Raw genomic sequence first — 15,617 nt, forward strand, 5'->3', positions numbered from 1 at the left:
TATATATAGTTAATAATTAAGAATAATAATTAAAAGATTGTCTATATCAAAATCTGGTAAGAAATCCAGATGGGATTTGTGGAGACTGAAAGGAAATATCTTGCCTTTTAAATAAAATTTAGATAGAATTTGGTAAAGCAATTTTTGTCAAAAATGCGTTTGGAAAATTAAAATTCTTGTCTTTGTCTTATTACAAATTTTTCTGTAAAAGTTTTCATTTCTTATATTATGAATATAATTTATATAATATATTTATATAATAATTTTGCAACTCAAAAAAATTAAATAATATGTTACTATTGAGCCAAAGAAAATAAAAAACACATTCCACCGAATTGACTATAACTATTATAAACTAATAATAATATATTGTATTTTATGAAACTTGTAAATGTTGTAGATAGCATCTTTTTAGAAGAAATTTTTTGAACTCATCTCTAAATCAAATAAAATTAATAATCATTTGATTTTGAAAATTTTATTTGAATACAAAAAAAATATAAAGAAATGTGAGTTCAATATACTTTGTGCTTTAGCTATAAAATAAAAGTGAATTGAGAATTCAAATGATTAAATAGTGGCTTTTTATATTTAAAAACTTTCAAATGAAATAAAAATTTAAAAAAATAAATAAAATAACTTAACGGTTGTGTAAATTTCAAAAAGAAAATATTGTATATTCTTCATAGATATTATATAATTATTTCATATATATTTCATTTCGTCATTTCTTGGGCAAAAAAAAAAAAAATGGTTACATATGTAAATTCTGAAAATAATGAAAAGATTTAAAAAATAACTTTCTTTTCTTATTTCATTTCAATTATAAGGTAAAATCTCCTTTAAATTATTATAAACATACACTAAATTAATTATTATTATTTATTTTATTGTTAATGATAATTTTTGAAGTCGAAAATAAAAATAATTTATATTATTTGTTGAATTTGCCGCCATTTTTTAAAAAAAGAAGAGGACATTTTGTCCGCAAATCGTATTACGAAACAAGAGAACACCAAGCGTTGATTGGTTGAGAATATTACTCTATTGGAAGTGGCGCGCGATCCATTCAAATTTGAATTCTCCTATGATCAAAATTATAGTTTTAATTAATAATTCATAAAGAATTTCTTTCCGATGTTCTTATAGAATTATTTTTAAGACTAGCCAATTTTGTTTGAACTGCTACTCCTATACTTTAGAAATATAGAATAATAATTAAAAAACGAAATATAAGTTTTTTAATCATAGTTATTATTATCGTTAATATCCATATAATTATCAATAGCTACAGTAAAACACAAAACAAAAATGTGATATCTGTACATTTTCCTTATGCGAATAACATAATCTTTTTTTTTCTATATCAGTAGCCTAGAATAGGAAGAAACTAAATCATAATATTCACAGATATTTTACACGATAGGTTTTTTTTTCGACGCGGCTAACATGTATATTGTGCTTTTGAATATAATTTTAATCATCTAAAATCAAATATCCCCAAAGAAAAAACAAAATATATTTATGTTTATATATATATATTATATATAGAAACAAAAAAGACTTTCGTTTGTAAAATTAAATACATAGAGAAATTGAAAAAAAAAATTCTTGCACAATATACACGAAGCATGCGCCATATATATATATATACTTAACTTTTAACTGTAATATATGTTTTTTTTTTTTCATTATCTCGCTCGCTCATATTTTTGTTTATTCACTAATAACTGTACATATGCACAACGCATCTTTTACACTGTACATGCACACGCTCAACGAGTATCTGCGCTGCCTTAAATTATCAAATTTTACGTCGCAAAGAAGAAAAAATGGAGAGAGCGTTTGTAAATTTTGCAAAAAAAAAAAAAAAACAATTTTTTTTCTTTTTTCGCAAACAATTTATAACAGGAAATAATTTCATTTTTTTAAAATGACACCTTCGTACAATAATCGCATACAAAGACATCGCCCTACAGTAAAATCACAGTCAAAATAAAAGAAGTTTTCTTTTTTTTTTTTTAAATCATCCCATTATTTTCAAAAATTGGGAATAATTTTTATTCACAACTAAAAACAAAGAAAAAAAAAAAAAAAAAAAAATTATGCAAAAATTTTGTCTTCGATTGCGAGTATCATTTCGGAGTTTCTAAAAAAACGCTCTCTTCATTTCTAGATTTTTTTTTTTGTTTTATATATTTTTAAATCTTTACATTATATACGTTACTCACTAGAGGCGAGCGCGCTCTATGCGCGTCAGCGAATAATATTTTATATATATATATATGTATATATATATATATAACTCATAACTTATTTTTTACTCGTAATCTTTTTTTTTCTTACGGTATTTTGTGTGATATAATTGTAATTTTTTTTTTTTGTCTATACACATAAGCGCATTATTACCTTGGACACGATTCTAAAGTCTATAATGCGCCGGGCGTTTTTTGCGAACGACGCGGGAAATTCCGTAGAATTGGGATGGAAGTTTTTTTTTTTTTTTGTATTGGAGGAGCGGCGTCAAATGTTCAATGAGATCAGTCGAACCCTTTGGTACGACAGCTTTTAAGCCCTCGTTTTTTTTTTTTTTTGTAAAATTTACCCTTTTTACATTTTTTTTGTAAAAATGGGAATTTTCAACGTTCAAATACGTTTTTTTTCTAACTAGCCTGTGTAACAACGTTAATGATAATTAATAGCAGCGGTAGTTGTAGTAGTAGTAGTAGTAGTAGTAGGTTCGATAGTAGTAGTAGTAGTATAGTAATAGCATAGAATAGTAACGTAGTATGTCGGTAGAAGTAGTAATAATAATAATAATTAATAATTATAATCGTATCAATAATATTTTGATAATAAAGAATCGAGTCATAATTAATATTACAAATCTTCCGATAATGTACATAGCGCTAGAATAATATGTTACATCCTGCTATGGGAATTTTTTTTTATGATACACTAGGGATAAAGCTACATAAGTAGTAGTCCTCGTTATTCTCCCTTTTTTTCACCTCTAGATTTCTTTAGCAAAGAAATTTTTCCAAAAAATAATTTCGAGAACGGAAAATTTTTCCCCTTAATAGAAAATCAAAAATTTATTTTTAAAAACATTTTTAAGAAACGAACAAAAAATTCTCATTTTATAAATGACAAAAAAAAACAAAAAATTTTTTCTTTTAAATTTAAAAAACTCAAGATATAAAAAAAAATTCTCTTCTTCATGTGAAAAAAATTTTCCACAATAGAAAAATTCTCGAATTAAATTTTTTGCAATCCTTTTCTAAAGAGGTATCTTTTTTTCCTTTTCCTTTTTTTCTGTCAATTAATTTCTAACTCTCAACAAGAGCAGCAACGGCATCGGCGACTATCGATACAAGTAATATAATACATAGGTATTTATATAATATTTATAATATATATGTATATATATATATGTATATATTTATATATATACATATATATTTAAATATAAAGAGTAATATTTATACAAAAACACATCACATATCGCGCGCGGACCAGAATTGGTCTTCCTTATGTTTTTATGCAGATACATATCGTTAAATAATTAAAATCACAGTAGTTATGCCTTTTTTGCCGGCTCGCTTAAATTGGTACAGTTTTAAAAACTATGCCTTAACGTTTATTATAGCTCGTGTATAGAGGGTAGAATGGTTTTTTTTTTTCATTTTCTGTCCATTTTTTTTCTATTTTTTTGTTGGAGGAGGTATTTTCCCCCCTCTCTCTCTCTCACTTTTCCCACGAGATGAAATTTTTTTGCAATTATTTTTGAGAAAAATGAGTAGAAATTAAAAGCAATACAATCGGAAATTAAAAGTAAAAAAAACAAAGGGAAAAAAATACTCTTTTTCTGGAAAAATTTCAATTTTTACACATTAAACAATTTTTTTTTACATAATTATTATTAATTAATCAATAATAAAAATTAATTTTTTCCTTTAATTTCCGAGTGTGAGAATTTTTTTTTTCGATCTTAATTCCCACTCATTTTGAAAATGTGTCAACAGTTTAAAAAAAAAAAGTGAAGAGTCACGCGAAAGACAAGAGGAATTTCGCTAAATTCTTCAACGATTTTTAAACTTTTTTTTTTTTTTTTGAAATCGTGGTTTAAAAGTATTTGTTTTTTTTTCCGCTTGATTGTCAACGATGCAACGAAAAAGAGAAATTAATTTCTCTCGTGCATTGAGGATTTTTTCGGGTACAGAATTTTTTTTTTTTTTTCTTTTTCACTTTCGACACTTGGAAGGCTTCATTGCCAAAATAGATAAAGCGTTCTTTTGCGCGAGTAAAGAAAAAAAAAAAAAAAATAAATAAAGAAGATAAAAAAAAAGAGTTTTTACGATTGAAATCCAGATGATGTTGATGATGACAATAATTGTGACTCGGTCTCAGGCAGTGGCGATCACAATGAATAAGTGAGCGATTTCTGCCACTCGATGCAGTAGATCCGGGGCAATTCGAGCGAGATTTTCATTAGCAAAATCACAAGATGGAAATATGTGTATTACATTTGTAACCTGGAATTTTAATTTATTTGATAATTATAAATAATTAATTAATTTAAAGAATTCGAATTTATAATAAATAAATAAAGTTTAATTTTCTTTTTTTAAATTCTTAAAAATTTACCTGTTGAGAACCGGGCACAGCAATGTTGACAATTCCGGCAGCTTGTTTTGTTTGCAGATATGTTATAAATGCACTTTGAAGATTTTCACTTTGCTGTATCACATCTAAATGATCACGACCACAAGGAAGTGCCATCAATATGCAATGTTCATTATCGGTCTGAAAAAGAGAAATTGAATCTTAAAATAATCTTGACAGGTAAATTTTTTTTTTTTAATTTTACTATTAGTCTGAATACTAAGTTTAGTTTGAATATACTTTCCTTACTGTAATTGAAGCCAAATTTCAAAAATGTTTCAATTACAGTGAGGGGAAAAAATTTTGATCACAAAAAATTTAATTAATAATTGTTTTTGCATTTTTATTAGTAATTGTATATAAAAAAAAAAGAAAAAGATTAAAATCATTTTGCAAGTTATTTTTTTATAAGAGCGTCGTAATTCGAGAAAAAAATAGATTTCTTTTAAATACCTGCATCTTTCTGACAACGGCTTCAACTTGCGCCTGCTCAAGCCTCATACGCTGTGCAATTCTCAATTGAGGCGTTGAACCATCACTGTTACACGAGGGCAATACTTCCCTCGCAACATTTGGATTACCAAAGACAAAATGCATTTGCACCGCTGCTTGATCGCTTTTTAATGCAAGTAATCCCTGCCACATGACAGGATAACGTTGCAATAGCATTGGCAATGAATCGGTTTGCGGTGGTACTTGAGCGGCGTGTGGTGGTGTTGCCACTTGTAATTTTCTACTTCGATCGGGCGTAATTGCACGCTCAGTGGGCGCTTCACTTGCTGCCATTGGATATTGTGATTGAATGTGAACTGATGGCGGTGGTTGATCATAATAGCCACGTTGAACGGCACTTCCGGCATTATATTGCGATGGTGGCGGAGGTGGTGGCGGTGCAAGACGTGGATTTTGATGATGCATATAGACCTGAGCAATTTGTGGACTATCAGTTGTTCTCTCGTGTGGCGTACGAGTACTGCGTCTATATTCCAATGGTGGACTATGATTTTCATCGGCACCTGCTTCCAATTTTGGATCCAAGGGCAAGTGTGGCGATCTTGTGCCTGGCACGTGATAGGCAATTCGTGGCGCCGTCAATGCCTCTTGTTGGGCACGTAAATATTGATATTGATAGGGATGAATGTAATGTGATGGCAATTCAGCGGCTCGCGATAAATTTCCATATGGATTCACGACATCGCCCTAGAAAAATGAAGAAAAATTACATCTTTCGTTTCGTGTATAAAAAATTTTTTTTTTCTAAATTAAAAATTTAATTTCCAATATAAGTAAATTAAATCGAAAAAATCGGCTTTTATTAAAATAATTCGAATAGTTGCATTAAAATTCTAAATTTCCTTTTCAGATAAAAAATTGTTAAATAATATTATTTTGAAGAAATTTTTTGTACTTTTTTTATTTTTGGAAAAAGCTTTGCTTGTAAGTACCTGAGAAGCGTTAGCGTGATGATAGGCAGGGGGCAATGGAGGACTTTGGGAGCGATGTGGGGGCACAAGGCCATACTGTCCCCCTGGTGATGGAGCTGCACTCGCACTTCCATGCTAACCAAAACCAAGCAATGTTAGATATTTTTTAATAACATATAAAATTTTTTGCAATTATTAAAAAAAAAAATGTTTTATAAAAAAAAAAACGCCACCGGTTATAATTATTTTTAACAAAAGAATAAAAAAAAGGCGGTTTTTTAAAATAAATTTTTGAAATTATCAAAAAATAAAAATACCACGTAAATAGTAATTGTTAAAAGAAAGCGAAATTAGTAAATAAAAAAAAAGGGGCATGCTTTGAAAACAATTTTTTTAAAATTTTGCTTACCAGTGATGCCTCGTAGGCTGAAATAGGAACTCCTCGAGGTTGAGGACCAGGAGAAGCCATAATGCAGCCAGACATTGAAATTTCCACTTTTGGTGGCTCCATTGTTCCCGTCACCTATAATAATTAGAAAAGAAAATTATTTTTAAGGTACGAATTTAAAAAAAAAAAATTCATTTATTTAATTTTTCGTCGATTATTCGAACTTTTTTTTTTTTTTGTCCCATTATAATGTAATAAAAAATATAAAAACCTGAGTTTTAGTAGGCGCTGATCGTGAACAAGTTGCACCTGTAACAACAGGTTGTGGTCCAATAACATGTTGTTGTTGTGCCGGTGGACTTGCAACATTACCCGACATCACAGGTGGAACAACAGCTTGCAATAAATGTGCTTTTGGATTAATTGGATGCAATTGTCCATTGATTGCCTTTAATGTTGTTGGTTGTGGAATGCCCTGATGAATTCTTTGCGCTGGTGCCGCAGCCAAATGTACATTACTCGTCAATTTTTGTCCAAGGCTATTAATTTGCAATGTTGGTGACGTTGATGGTATTAGCTGCTGTTGTGATGATGGTGTTTGTTTAGCGGCTTGCAATAAATGTTGTTTTGGATTTGTTGGCACATTATTTAACACTGGCGATTTTGCCGAGACTTGTGTTTTTCCAAGTTTTGGACTTAAATTCGGTGATGCAACACGATTACAAGGTATTTGTAAATGTAATCCAGCTTGAGCTGATGGTTTTGCAAGATTTTGCACAATTGTTTGACTTGGAATATTTGTTTTTGTTACGACAATTGGAAGTGATTGAACTGCATTTAAAACATGAGCCTTTAGACTCTGGGGTTTTGTTTGATTTATTGATGTTGTTGTTGTCACCACACTTGGAGTTATAACAGTCTCTGATGTTGTTACAGAAGTTTCTTTTTCTTCATCTTTTTTCTCTTCTATTCTTTTCTTTTGTTGGCCGGAATTTGAAACTGGGATGTATTGTCCCTCCTCGGATTCTCTCATTGGAATTAGCATTCCAGTGACTGGATCGATCAATGTCATTGGTTCGAGGGCTTTTCTTGATGTTGTTAACGTTGTTGTTGTTGTTGTTGGCGGCGTTGTCGTTATTGTTGTTGTCGTTGTTGTTGGTGCTGTTGTAATCGTTGTCTCTTCCCTTATTTTCTCCTCTTCCGTTTCTTTTATTTCCTCAACTTTTTTCTCTTCGCTCTCATTTTCCGAAGTTCTTCTCGGACCTTTACGACCGCCTCTCGTTGATTTTTTTGTCTCGAGAGGTGGAACAAGTTGGGCACCCTTTGGCAGACTATTGTGCCTGGTGCTTCTTCTAGTTGCCGTGAGTCCTTTGTTTGTACCTCGAACAACGTCTTCGATTATTTCATCAACAGTGGTACGACTACCGTCCTTTTCGGCTAATCTTCTCGATTTTCGAGTGTTAATAGCTGGAGAGACAAATTCCTCGGCTGGTACTTCTTTGACAGCTGCGACTGGAATTGCTGGCTGTGCTGTTGGACCTGGGGATTTTATAGTGAGAATTAGACGCGGACGTCCAGCGTTATCTTCCTCGCTGTCATCGTGGAATTCATAGACGTCGGTTGGTTTATTTTTTTCCGCGTGTTTACCACCGCGAGTTGATCGTCCACCTCGTTTTGATGCTGTTTTAGCACCTCGCCGCGTTGTTACACCACCTCTTCCTCGACGTGATTTCGATCTTCCTCTTCGGGATTTTGTCTCAATTTCACATGTCTCAACACCCTCGTCCTGATCATCGTTTGAGAAACTCTTTTTACTATCGCCTTCAATTGATTCTGAATCGAGCCATGAGTCTGCTTCACTTTTACTAGTGTCATGATTCTCAGTCTCTTCATCTTCATCCTCACCATCGCATAGTGCGTCAACTTTTTTAATTACACTCTCAATGTTGACTTCCTTAGCTGACCAATAATCACTGTCTTCTTTACTATCCGTTTGATCTTCTTTGGCAATATCCAAAGCAAGTGGATCCGTTGCCTCTGATGTGTCATCCTCCTCTTGTTTTATTTCCTTTTTATCATTTTCCTCCTCATCATCTTCTTCTATTTTCTTGATCTCTTCCTTGATTTTTGGTTCCTCTTCTTCCTTTAATTTTATTTCCATATTCTCTTTATTTTCCACTGATTGAACAGGTGGTGTTAATAGCATTCCCTCTTCAGAATCAGTTTTCTCCTCGAGGATTTTTTCACTTATTTCTTTAACTTCTTTTATTTCATTAAATTCAGGAAAATCGATCATATCCTTGATTTCTTTCACCGAAGGTGCAACGGACAATATTTGGGATTTTTCCTCAATTTTATATTTTTCGAATTTATTGAATCGAGCCTCGTGTTTGTGATCAACAATTGGAACAACTGTTTTGATTAGCGGCTGAATTTTATGATGACCATGAGCTACAATCACGGGACTTGGAGTTGAAACACGAGTTAAAAGTTGAAGATTAATTTCCTGTTTTTGTCTCGGTGATAATAAATTACCGTCAAGTTTTTGAGTAATCAGATCATGTTGAGTGATCAGATCATGTTTTTGTATAATCTCGTGTTTTTGTGTAAGTTCATGTTTTTGTGACAAGAGACCAGGTTCCAATTTTTGATTAATTTGCCTAGGCGAAACGGAATCATTGGCAGGTTTGCCAAATATTGGACTTGATGTACTGGCAATTTCAATTTTAGCCGTTTCAGGAATGTAGGTAGGCGGTTGATTTGGCGATGGAACTTTGGGTGATGTCGAAGCCTTATTAGTTACTTCGGGTAATATTACTGGCGAAAGTTTTTGATCCTCGTGTCTTGATTCATTAATTCTTGTATCATTAGAATTTACTGGAATTAATGTTTCAATCACTGATTTACCAGTGAGATTTGTATCTCTTTTAACTTGAACACCAGGTGTTAGAGGTGGAACACTTGGCATATAGGGTCTGGGTGGAATGTTCAATGTCAATGGTGGTAGGCCACCACGTGGATAATTTGGAGCAAGCGCTCTCATTCCAGGTGCATGTTGTATCACAGGCTGTTGACTAGCAGCGGTGGAATAAATATGTTGCATTGGTGTTTCGGGCCGATGGGCGGAAATGGGAACGCTCACTGGAATTCTTACGGGTTGTGATTGTGGTGGTGAGGATTTGTTGACAATTTGAGGTCGTGACGACCATTGACCATTTGGTGAAAGTGGTTGAGAGACACGAGGTGATAATTGTGAGGAGATTAACGGTGGCATTCGCGATGGAACGAGAGGTGGCAGAGGTGCCGATGATGAGGCTACATTTGGCATTCGTGGTGCAACTTGACGGATCATTTGACTTTGAGGCGTCACTGGAAGGCGTTGATGAAGTGGTTGATAGGCCCTTGGCGAGACTGTTGGAATGCGAGGAACTTGACTTAGGACTGGAATTCCCGATTTGAATTGAGTTGGTGGCGAGGGCGTTCGTCGATCTTGAGTTAGAGATTGAGATCTCTCGGCCAATGGAACTGATCGTTCGGTGCAGGGTCTTTCCGGAAGGGAGTGAACCCTTTCGGCTAGAGGTGGAGCCGATCTTTCCAGAGGCACTCTTTCCAAAGGAGAAGACGATATTTGCGGTTCTTTTGTTTCGGCAACTTGACGATTTTTGGGATCGATATTCCAAAAGTGGGAAATAACCAAACCGAGTGGATCTGGTTTGACGACACAAATGGAATTTTCCGTTTTCTCTGGATTTTTCGACTTGTAGAAAGAGGGAATATCCGGTGTCTTGGGCGGTTGGGAGAGATCAAAGTTCTCGTAATTGCGATCTTCTTCGGTGTCGGTGTCAATTTGAAGATCATGCTCACTTTGTGGTGTATCGGGTTTCAAATCGGTTTCAGCTTCGCCTGATGATGCATTTAGAGATTCGACAGCTTGTTGCATTTCTTCAACGTCCTCTTGCGGTGCATCGGCTGGTGTTTCGTTTGATGAGACTGTTTCCGGTTCATCGTCCTCATAGGAATAGTCATCGGTTGGTCCGCCAAAATTCTCAGCCATTAGTGCGGCAACAGCGACTTCTGTCTCTTCTTGAGAGATTGCGACTCTTGGTTTTTCTTCTGTTTGAACTGTTGATGTTGATTCCTCTTCATCGTCATCGTCTTGATCTGTTTGTGATTTATCTCTTTCTTCTGGTTCGGAAATACTTTTCACTGCATTATTATGTAGAGTCTCATCGATTTCGATTCCATAACCGGGTATGAATTTCTCTTTCTTTTTGTCATCGTTGTTGGATGGTGGTGATGAAATATCGGTAATATTGGTGGAAATTTTCGGTATTGGACTTGGCATTTCTTCTCTGGACGGCGGTAAAGTTGGTGACATCTCTTCGGAGATAATTGGACTGCTGGCTCTTGGTGGACTTGATTCTGAGCCAAGATATGGAAGAGCACCGGTTTTTTCATGATGATGGTGATGATGATGATGATGATGGTGACAGTCCTTTCTTCCTCTTTCATCCTTGGATTTTTTACGTTTCTTTTTCTTTTCCTTGATTTTTTCGGGTACTGTCGTTGGTGTTGAGGGTTCAACACTGTCATTATCGTCAGTGAATCGAAATACATCGTGATCTGTCGATTCGGTGCATACGGCAGATTTTGGAGAATTTGGTAGACCAAGGAGTTTTGCTTCGATTTCACGACCTGCTTCGGCAAGATCGACGCTATTCTCATCTTGTGGTTGATGTTGTCTACGTTTCTTATCGGATTTCCTTCGTATTGTCTCAACGTCAGGACCATCACTGTCGGAATGATAGACGTTGTTCTCTTTTGGTAAATTAGTGAGACGATTGAAGAATGTGTTTGATGGGGTTTCATCGACATCGTCAGATAGAGGACCGAAAATATCTTCCATTCGTTGACTATCTCTACCTTCTTGTCTATTGAGCCTCTTTCTTCTAGCTTTGGTCTTTTCATCACCGTTTCTATCTCTTCGTTTTTCTTTTTTATTTCTTTTGTTCTTGTCGGCTCGCATTCTCTCATCGGGATTATCGAGGGATTTTGAATTTATTGTATTATTCAAATCAGATGATTGTTTCGCGATACATTTTGCAAGAATTAATAAACCATCACCGCAGCTTCTGGGAATTTTTTGTCGTTTTTGTTTCTTTTTGTGTTTAATATCATCTTCATCGTCTTCTTCCTCTTCCTCTTCTTCCTCCTCTTCTTCTTCTTTACCATTATTAGCGATACAACTTGCCAATATCAATAGACCATCATCCGAGTCAATTGAATTCTTCTGTCGTTTTTGTTTCTTCTTGTGTTTCACGTCATCCTCATCATCCTCTTCCTCTTCATCCTCCTCCTCTTCCTCTTCCTCCTTTCTATTGTTAGCGATACAATTCGCTAGAATCAATAATCCATCATTGAGTTCAGTATTAATTTTCTGTCGTTTTTGTTTTTCTTTATGTGATTTTTTACGTGCTTCATGATTATTTGTAAGATGATTCGTTGAGAATGATATTCTCTCCTCATCGTCAGATGTTTTTGGTTCTTCTTTGATGGCAACGCGAACATTATTGACAACAACTGTTGATTTTGTCTCCAATGGATTATGCTTCTCTTCAGAATCAGCAAAACCAAGATCAACATCACTTTCGTGAAATCTCTCTGTTTTAACAACTGTTCTTTTATTATCAAATGATTCATCCTCCTCGCTTGTATCCGAATGTATCCGCGATCTCGAACCCTTACGGGATATTGATTTTGCTCTTGTTGAATCACTCTCCGATGTTCCTTCATCCTCGGTGAGTGCTTTACTACTCACTGAATCACCATCCCACGATGTACTCTGTTTCTTTTCCTCACGTCTCGCTCTACTTTGTTTCAATTGTGAAAATTTATCCTTCAATCGAACTTGTCTTTTTTCCTCCTCGAGTTTTTGCATATTTTTCGTTGATCTCGCTTTTACTTTATCATACATACTAATGTATGCCGGTTCGTCATCGACAATATCAAAAATTGAATGTTTCTTCGGTTCATCACTGTCTGTATCGGTTGCTGATGGATGACGCATTCCTTGCATTTCATGAGTTGACAATACACCTTCATCAACATCGCTGTGTAAAGAATGGTGATGATGATGATGATGATGATGGTGATGATGATGATGATCCTTGACGTGATGGGAAATATCCTGATCGTTCATTGAATCATTTCGTTTTGACAATTCAAGTCGTGTGAGAAAATCTTTTTCTTGCGAAACTCTTGGACTTCTTTCACGTGATTCTTTTTCGGAACGACTTTTTTTACGTTGTTTTTCTTTGAGATTATTTTCCTTACCCTCGCGACTCGTATCACAATCTTGCGATGGTGAATCTTTACTTTCACGACTATCTCTACTGTCACGACTAGAACGATGTGAATCACGATGTTTACGATCTTCGGAACGACGATTTTGTTTCGAACGATCTTTACTGTCCCGACGATGATCAGAAATTTTCATTCTTTTCGCATCGTCTTCAATTGGCGCGTCTTGTGACGAGCAACGACGTTTTATTGCTATTGGAGCTGGTGTAACATGATTTTCACTGGGTCTTCGATCGGGATTTTTTTCTTTTTCCTCTTTTCTTTTATCACGTTCAGATTTTTCTTTTCTCTCCTGATCCTCGCGGCGTCTTTCCTTATCTTCTTTCTCACGTTTTTCTTTTTCACATTTTTCACGTTCCTCTTTCTCCTTTTCTTTTCTCCTCTCACGCTCAAGACGTTCTTTTTCCTCTCTTTCACGTTTACGTTCCTTTTCCTCGCGTCTTCTTTCTTTTTCAATACGTTCACGTTCTTCTTTTTCAATACGTTCACGTTCCTCTTTTTCAATACGTTCACGTTCTTCTTTCTCGCGTTTTTCTTGTTCTTTACGCAGTCTCTCTTTTTCACGTTCCTTACGCTCTTTTTCTTCACGTTCTCGCCTCTCGCGTTCCTCCTTTTCTTTTCGCTCTTTTTCCTCTCGTTCTCGCCTTTCACGTTCTTGTCTCTCTTGTTTTTCTTGTCTCTCTCGCCTTTCAATTTCTTCCTGCTCCTTTCTTTCCCGTTCCTCGCGTTCTTTTCGCTCCTTTTCTTGTTTTTCCTTCTCAATTCGCTGTCGCTCCTCATCTTTTTCGCGCCTCTCTCTCTCCTCTCGTTCCTTGCGTTCTCTTTCCTCTTTCTCTTGTTTCTCCCTCTCGTCACATTGATTCTTCTCCTCAGACTCGTCTTTTCGAATTTTACGCGCCTCCTTTTTCGTGTGTTTCGAATCTTTCGAGTCTTTTCTTAATCTTGCTTTTGGAATCTCAGACGAGGAAGACGATGACGATGACGAGGAGGAAGAGGACAATGTTGAAGGTAGAACAGGTTGATTAGACGTTAATGTCGATGAGATCGGCGTTGAATTTGTCACAATTGTTGTTGTTATTGTTGTTGTTGTTGGAGACACTCGACTTGTCGATGCATTCAATGAATGAATATTATTTAAATTTGCCGATGATAAATTATTTGTTGCTGTTAAATTACTTGCGATTGGTGGTAATTCGGGACTAACGGTTTTTATTGATGTGCCTGGTGTGACGGGCGTTACACAATTTGCTGTTCTTGGATCATTATTTTTGTGTGTTGGAGTTGTATTCGCCGTTACTGGCGGATGACTAGGAAATGGATATTGTAGGCACACTTTGCTTGGACAACCAACATTTGTGATTGTACCACTGCCACCGATCATTGAACTAACGCCAGTGAATTCACGTGGTTCATATTTTTCATTAAAATTTTCCAATCTCTTTGAATCCTCATCGAATACACTGCGTTTAGCGAGGACTGATTTAACAATATCGGATGGTTGTACTTCGTGAAGATCGAGATCAAGGAGTTTATGACGAAACCTAAAGCGTTCGGAGGCGGATGCATCTAATTTGGCAAGAGCATCGCCACCAGCTGCGCTCAATGCTCTCGATCCTGACCATTTTTCATATTTTTCATCGAGGGATCGTATTCGTTCCTCGAGACTTGGCGATTGGGGGGCTGCCTCACTGTCGGAACTGGTGGGACTTGGACTTGTGTGTCGAGGTGGCGGTGACGCTGGTGGTTGTGGTGCAGTGACAATTGGTACTGTTGAGGCGCAAGGTGGACTGGCAATTTTTGCTAGGGACACGTGAGTTGACCTTGAAGTACCACTATTGTTATTGTTACTGTTGCTCGTGTTATTGTTGTTGAGCATTTGTGTGGCGAATCTAGGTAGAGGTAGAGAGAGAGGACCCTCTTGACTGCGTTCGCGAAACCTTCGCGGTTCACTGGGGATTAAATTTTCCGGTCTCTCGTCGACTAGAGGCGTACCTGGACGTGAACCATCGTGATGATCATGATGTCTCGCTGCGTCACGTCTTCGTTTACATGGTCCTGGTCCTCTGCCCTCGCAGCTACCTCTTCGCGAGCCATGATGAATGATCACTTTACTGTCGCTCACTCTACGTACTTCCATTCCTTTACGTCCGGAATGCGAAGTGACGAGCAATGAGGCAATTTCGGGTTCATCATCCTCGCAGGGAATTGACGACGTTGTCGAGCCGTCGAGCTTTGGCCTCTTTTTCGGTGCGAATGCAATTTCATCGCCACTACTGTGACACTCCTCGAGTTGTTCGAGTAAATGAACACGCTCCTTTTGAAGATGCCTGATATCAGGCGGAGGTAATAAAGGAGGTGGTGGTGCTGGTGAATCGATACTTGACACAACACTTTGAACTGTATGTCTTCGTGTCAATTGACAGTCTTCGTCATTGAGCTTACTGTCATTTATAATTGTCGCATCGTAATCGTCATGACTTGCACCGCTGCCCTGACTATATTCATCGTAACTTCGAAATCGTCTCGTTGTTGGCTCACTGTAATCACTTTCGTAATATGGATCTTGATACGATCGTCGACTACTTCGTGACATTGCCGTTGGATGCGCTGGACTTGCACCAGGTGTACTACCACCACCTGGCGTTCGACTATAACTCGCTGCCCTTGCACGCGGTGGTGTTTCATAACGTGTGAATCTACTCCCGCTATTTGGAACCGTCACAGCCGTATCAAATGTTCTCTCCCTTCTGAAAAAAAAATATATTTTAATTTCCTTTCTT

The 15,617-nt window shown here is 35.9% G+C and overlaps 1 protein-coding gene across 3 annotated transcripts in view; it reads right to left on the reverse strand.

Annotated features, from left to right (window-relative positions):
* Positions 1 to 1,233: 1,233 nt before the first annotated feature.
* LOC127277109 (protein split ends-like) overlaps positions 1,234 to 15,617 on the reverse strand; it is a 110,450-nt gene continuing 96,066 nt past the window's right edge. For 2 of the 3 annotated variants that reach the window (XM_051297944.1, XM_051297943.1), the window contains exons 9-14: positions 6,749 to 15,584; positions 6,499 to 6,612; positions 6,111 to 6,224; positions 5,119 to 5,865; positions 4,648 to 4,806; positions 1,234 to 4,535 (exon numbers count right to left, since the gene is read on the reverse strand). In XM_051297944.1, the coding sequence (XP_051153901.1) occupies positions 4,407 to 4,535; positions 4,648 to 4,806; positions 5,119 to 5,865; positions 6,111 to 6,224; positions 6,499 to 6,612; positions 6,749 to 15,584 (10,099 nt within the window). In that variant the 3' untranslated portion in view covers positions 1,234 to 4,406. The remainder of the gene's footprint in view (positions 4,536 to 4,647; positions 4,807 to 5,118; positions 5,866 to 6,110; positions 6,225 to 6,498; positions 6,613 to 6,748; positions 15,585 to 15,617) is intronic. The other variant, XM_051297945.1, reaches the window with a different exon arrangement.

The sequence above is a fragment of the Leptopilina boulardi genome, unplaced genomic scaffold, assembly GCF_019393585.1.
Source record: "Leptopilina boulardi isolate dan_hultmark-lab unplaced genomic scaffold, ZJU_Lbou_2.1 LbouV2_165, whole genome shotgun sequence".
NCBI lineage: Eukaryota > Metazoa > Arthropoda > Insecta > Hymenoptera > Figitidae > Leptopilina > Leptopilina boulardi.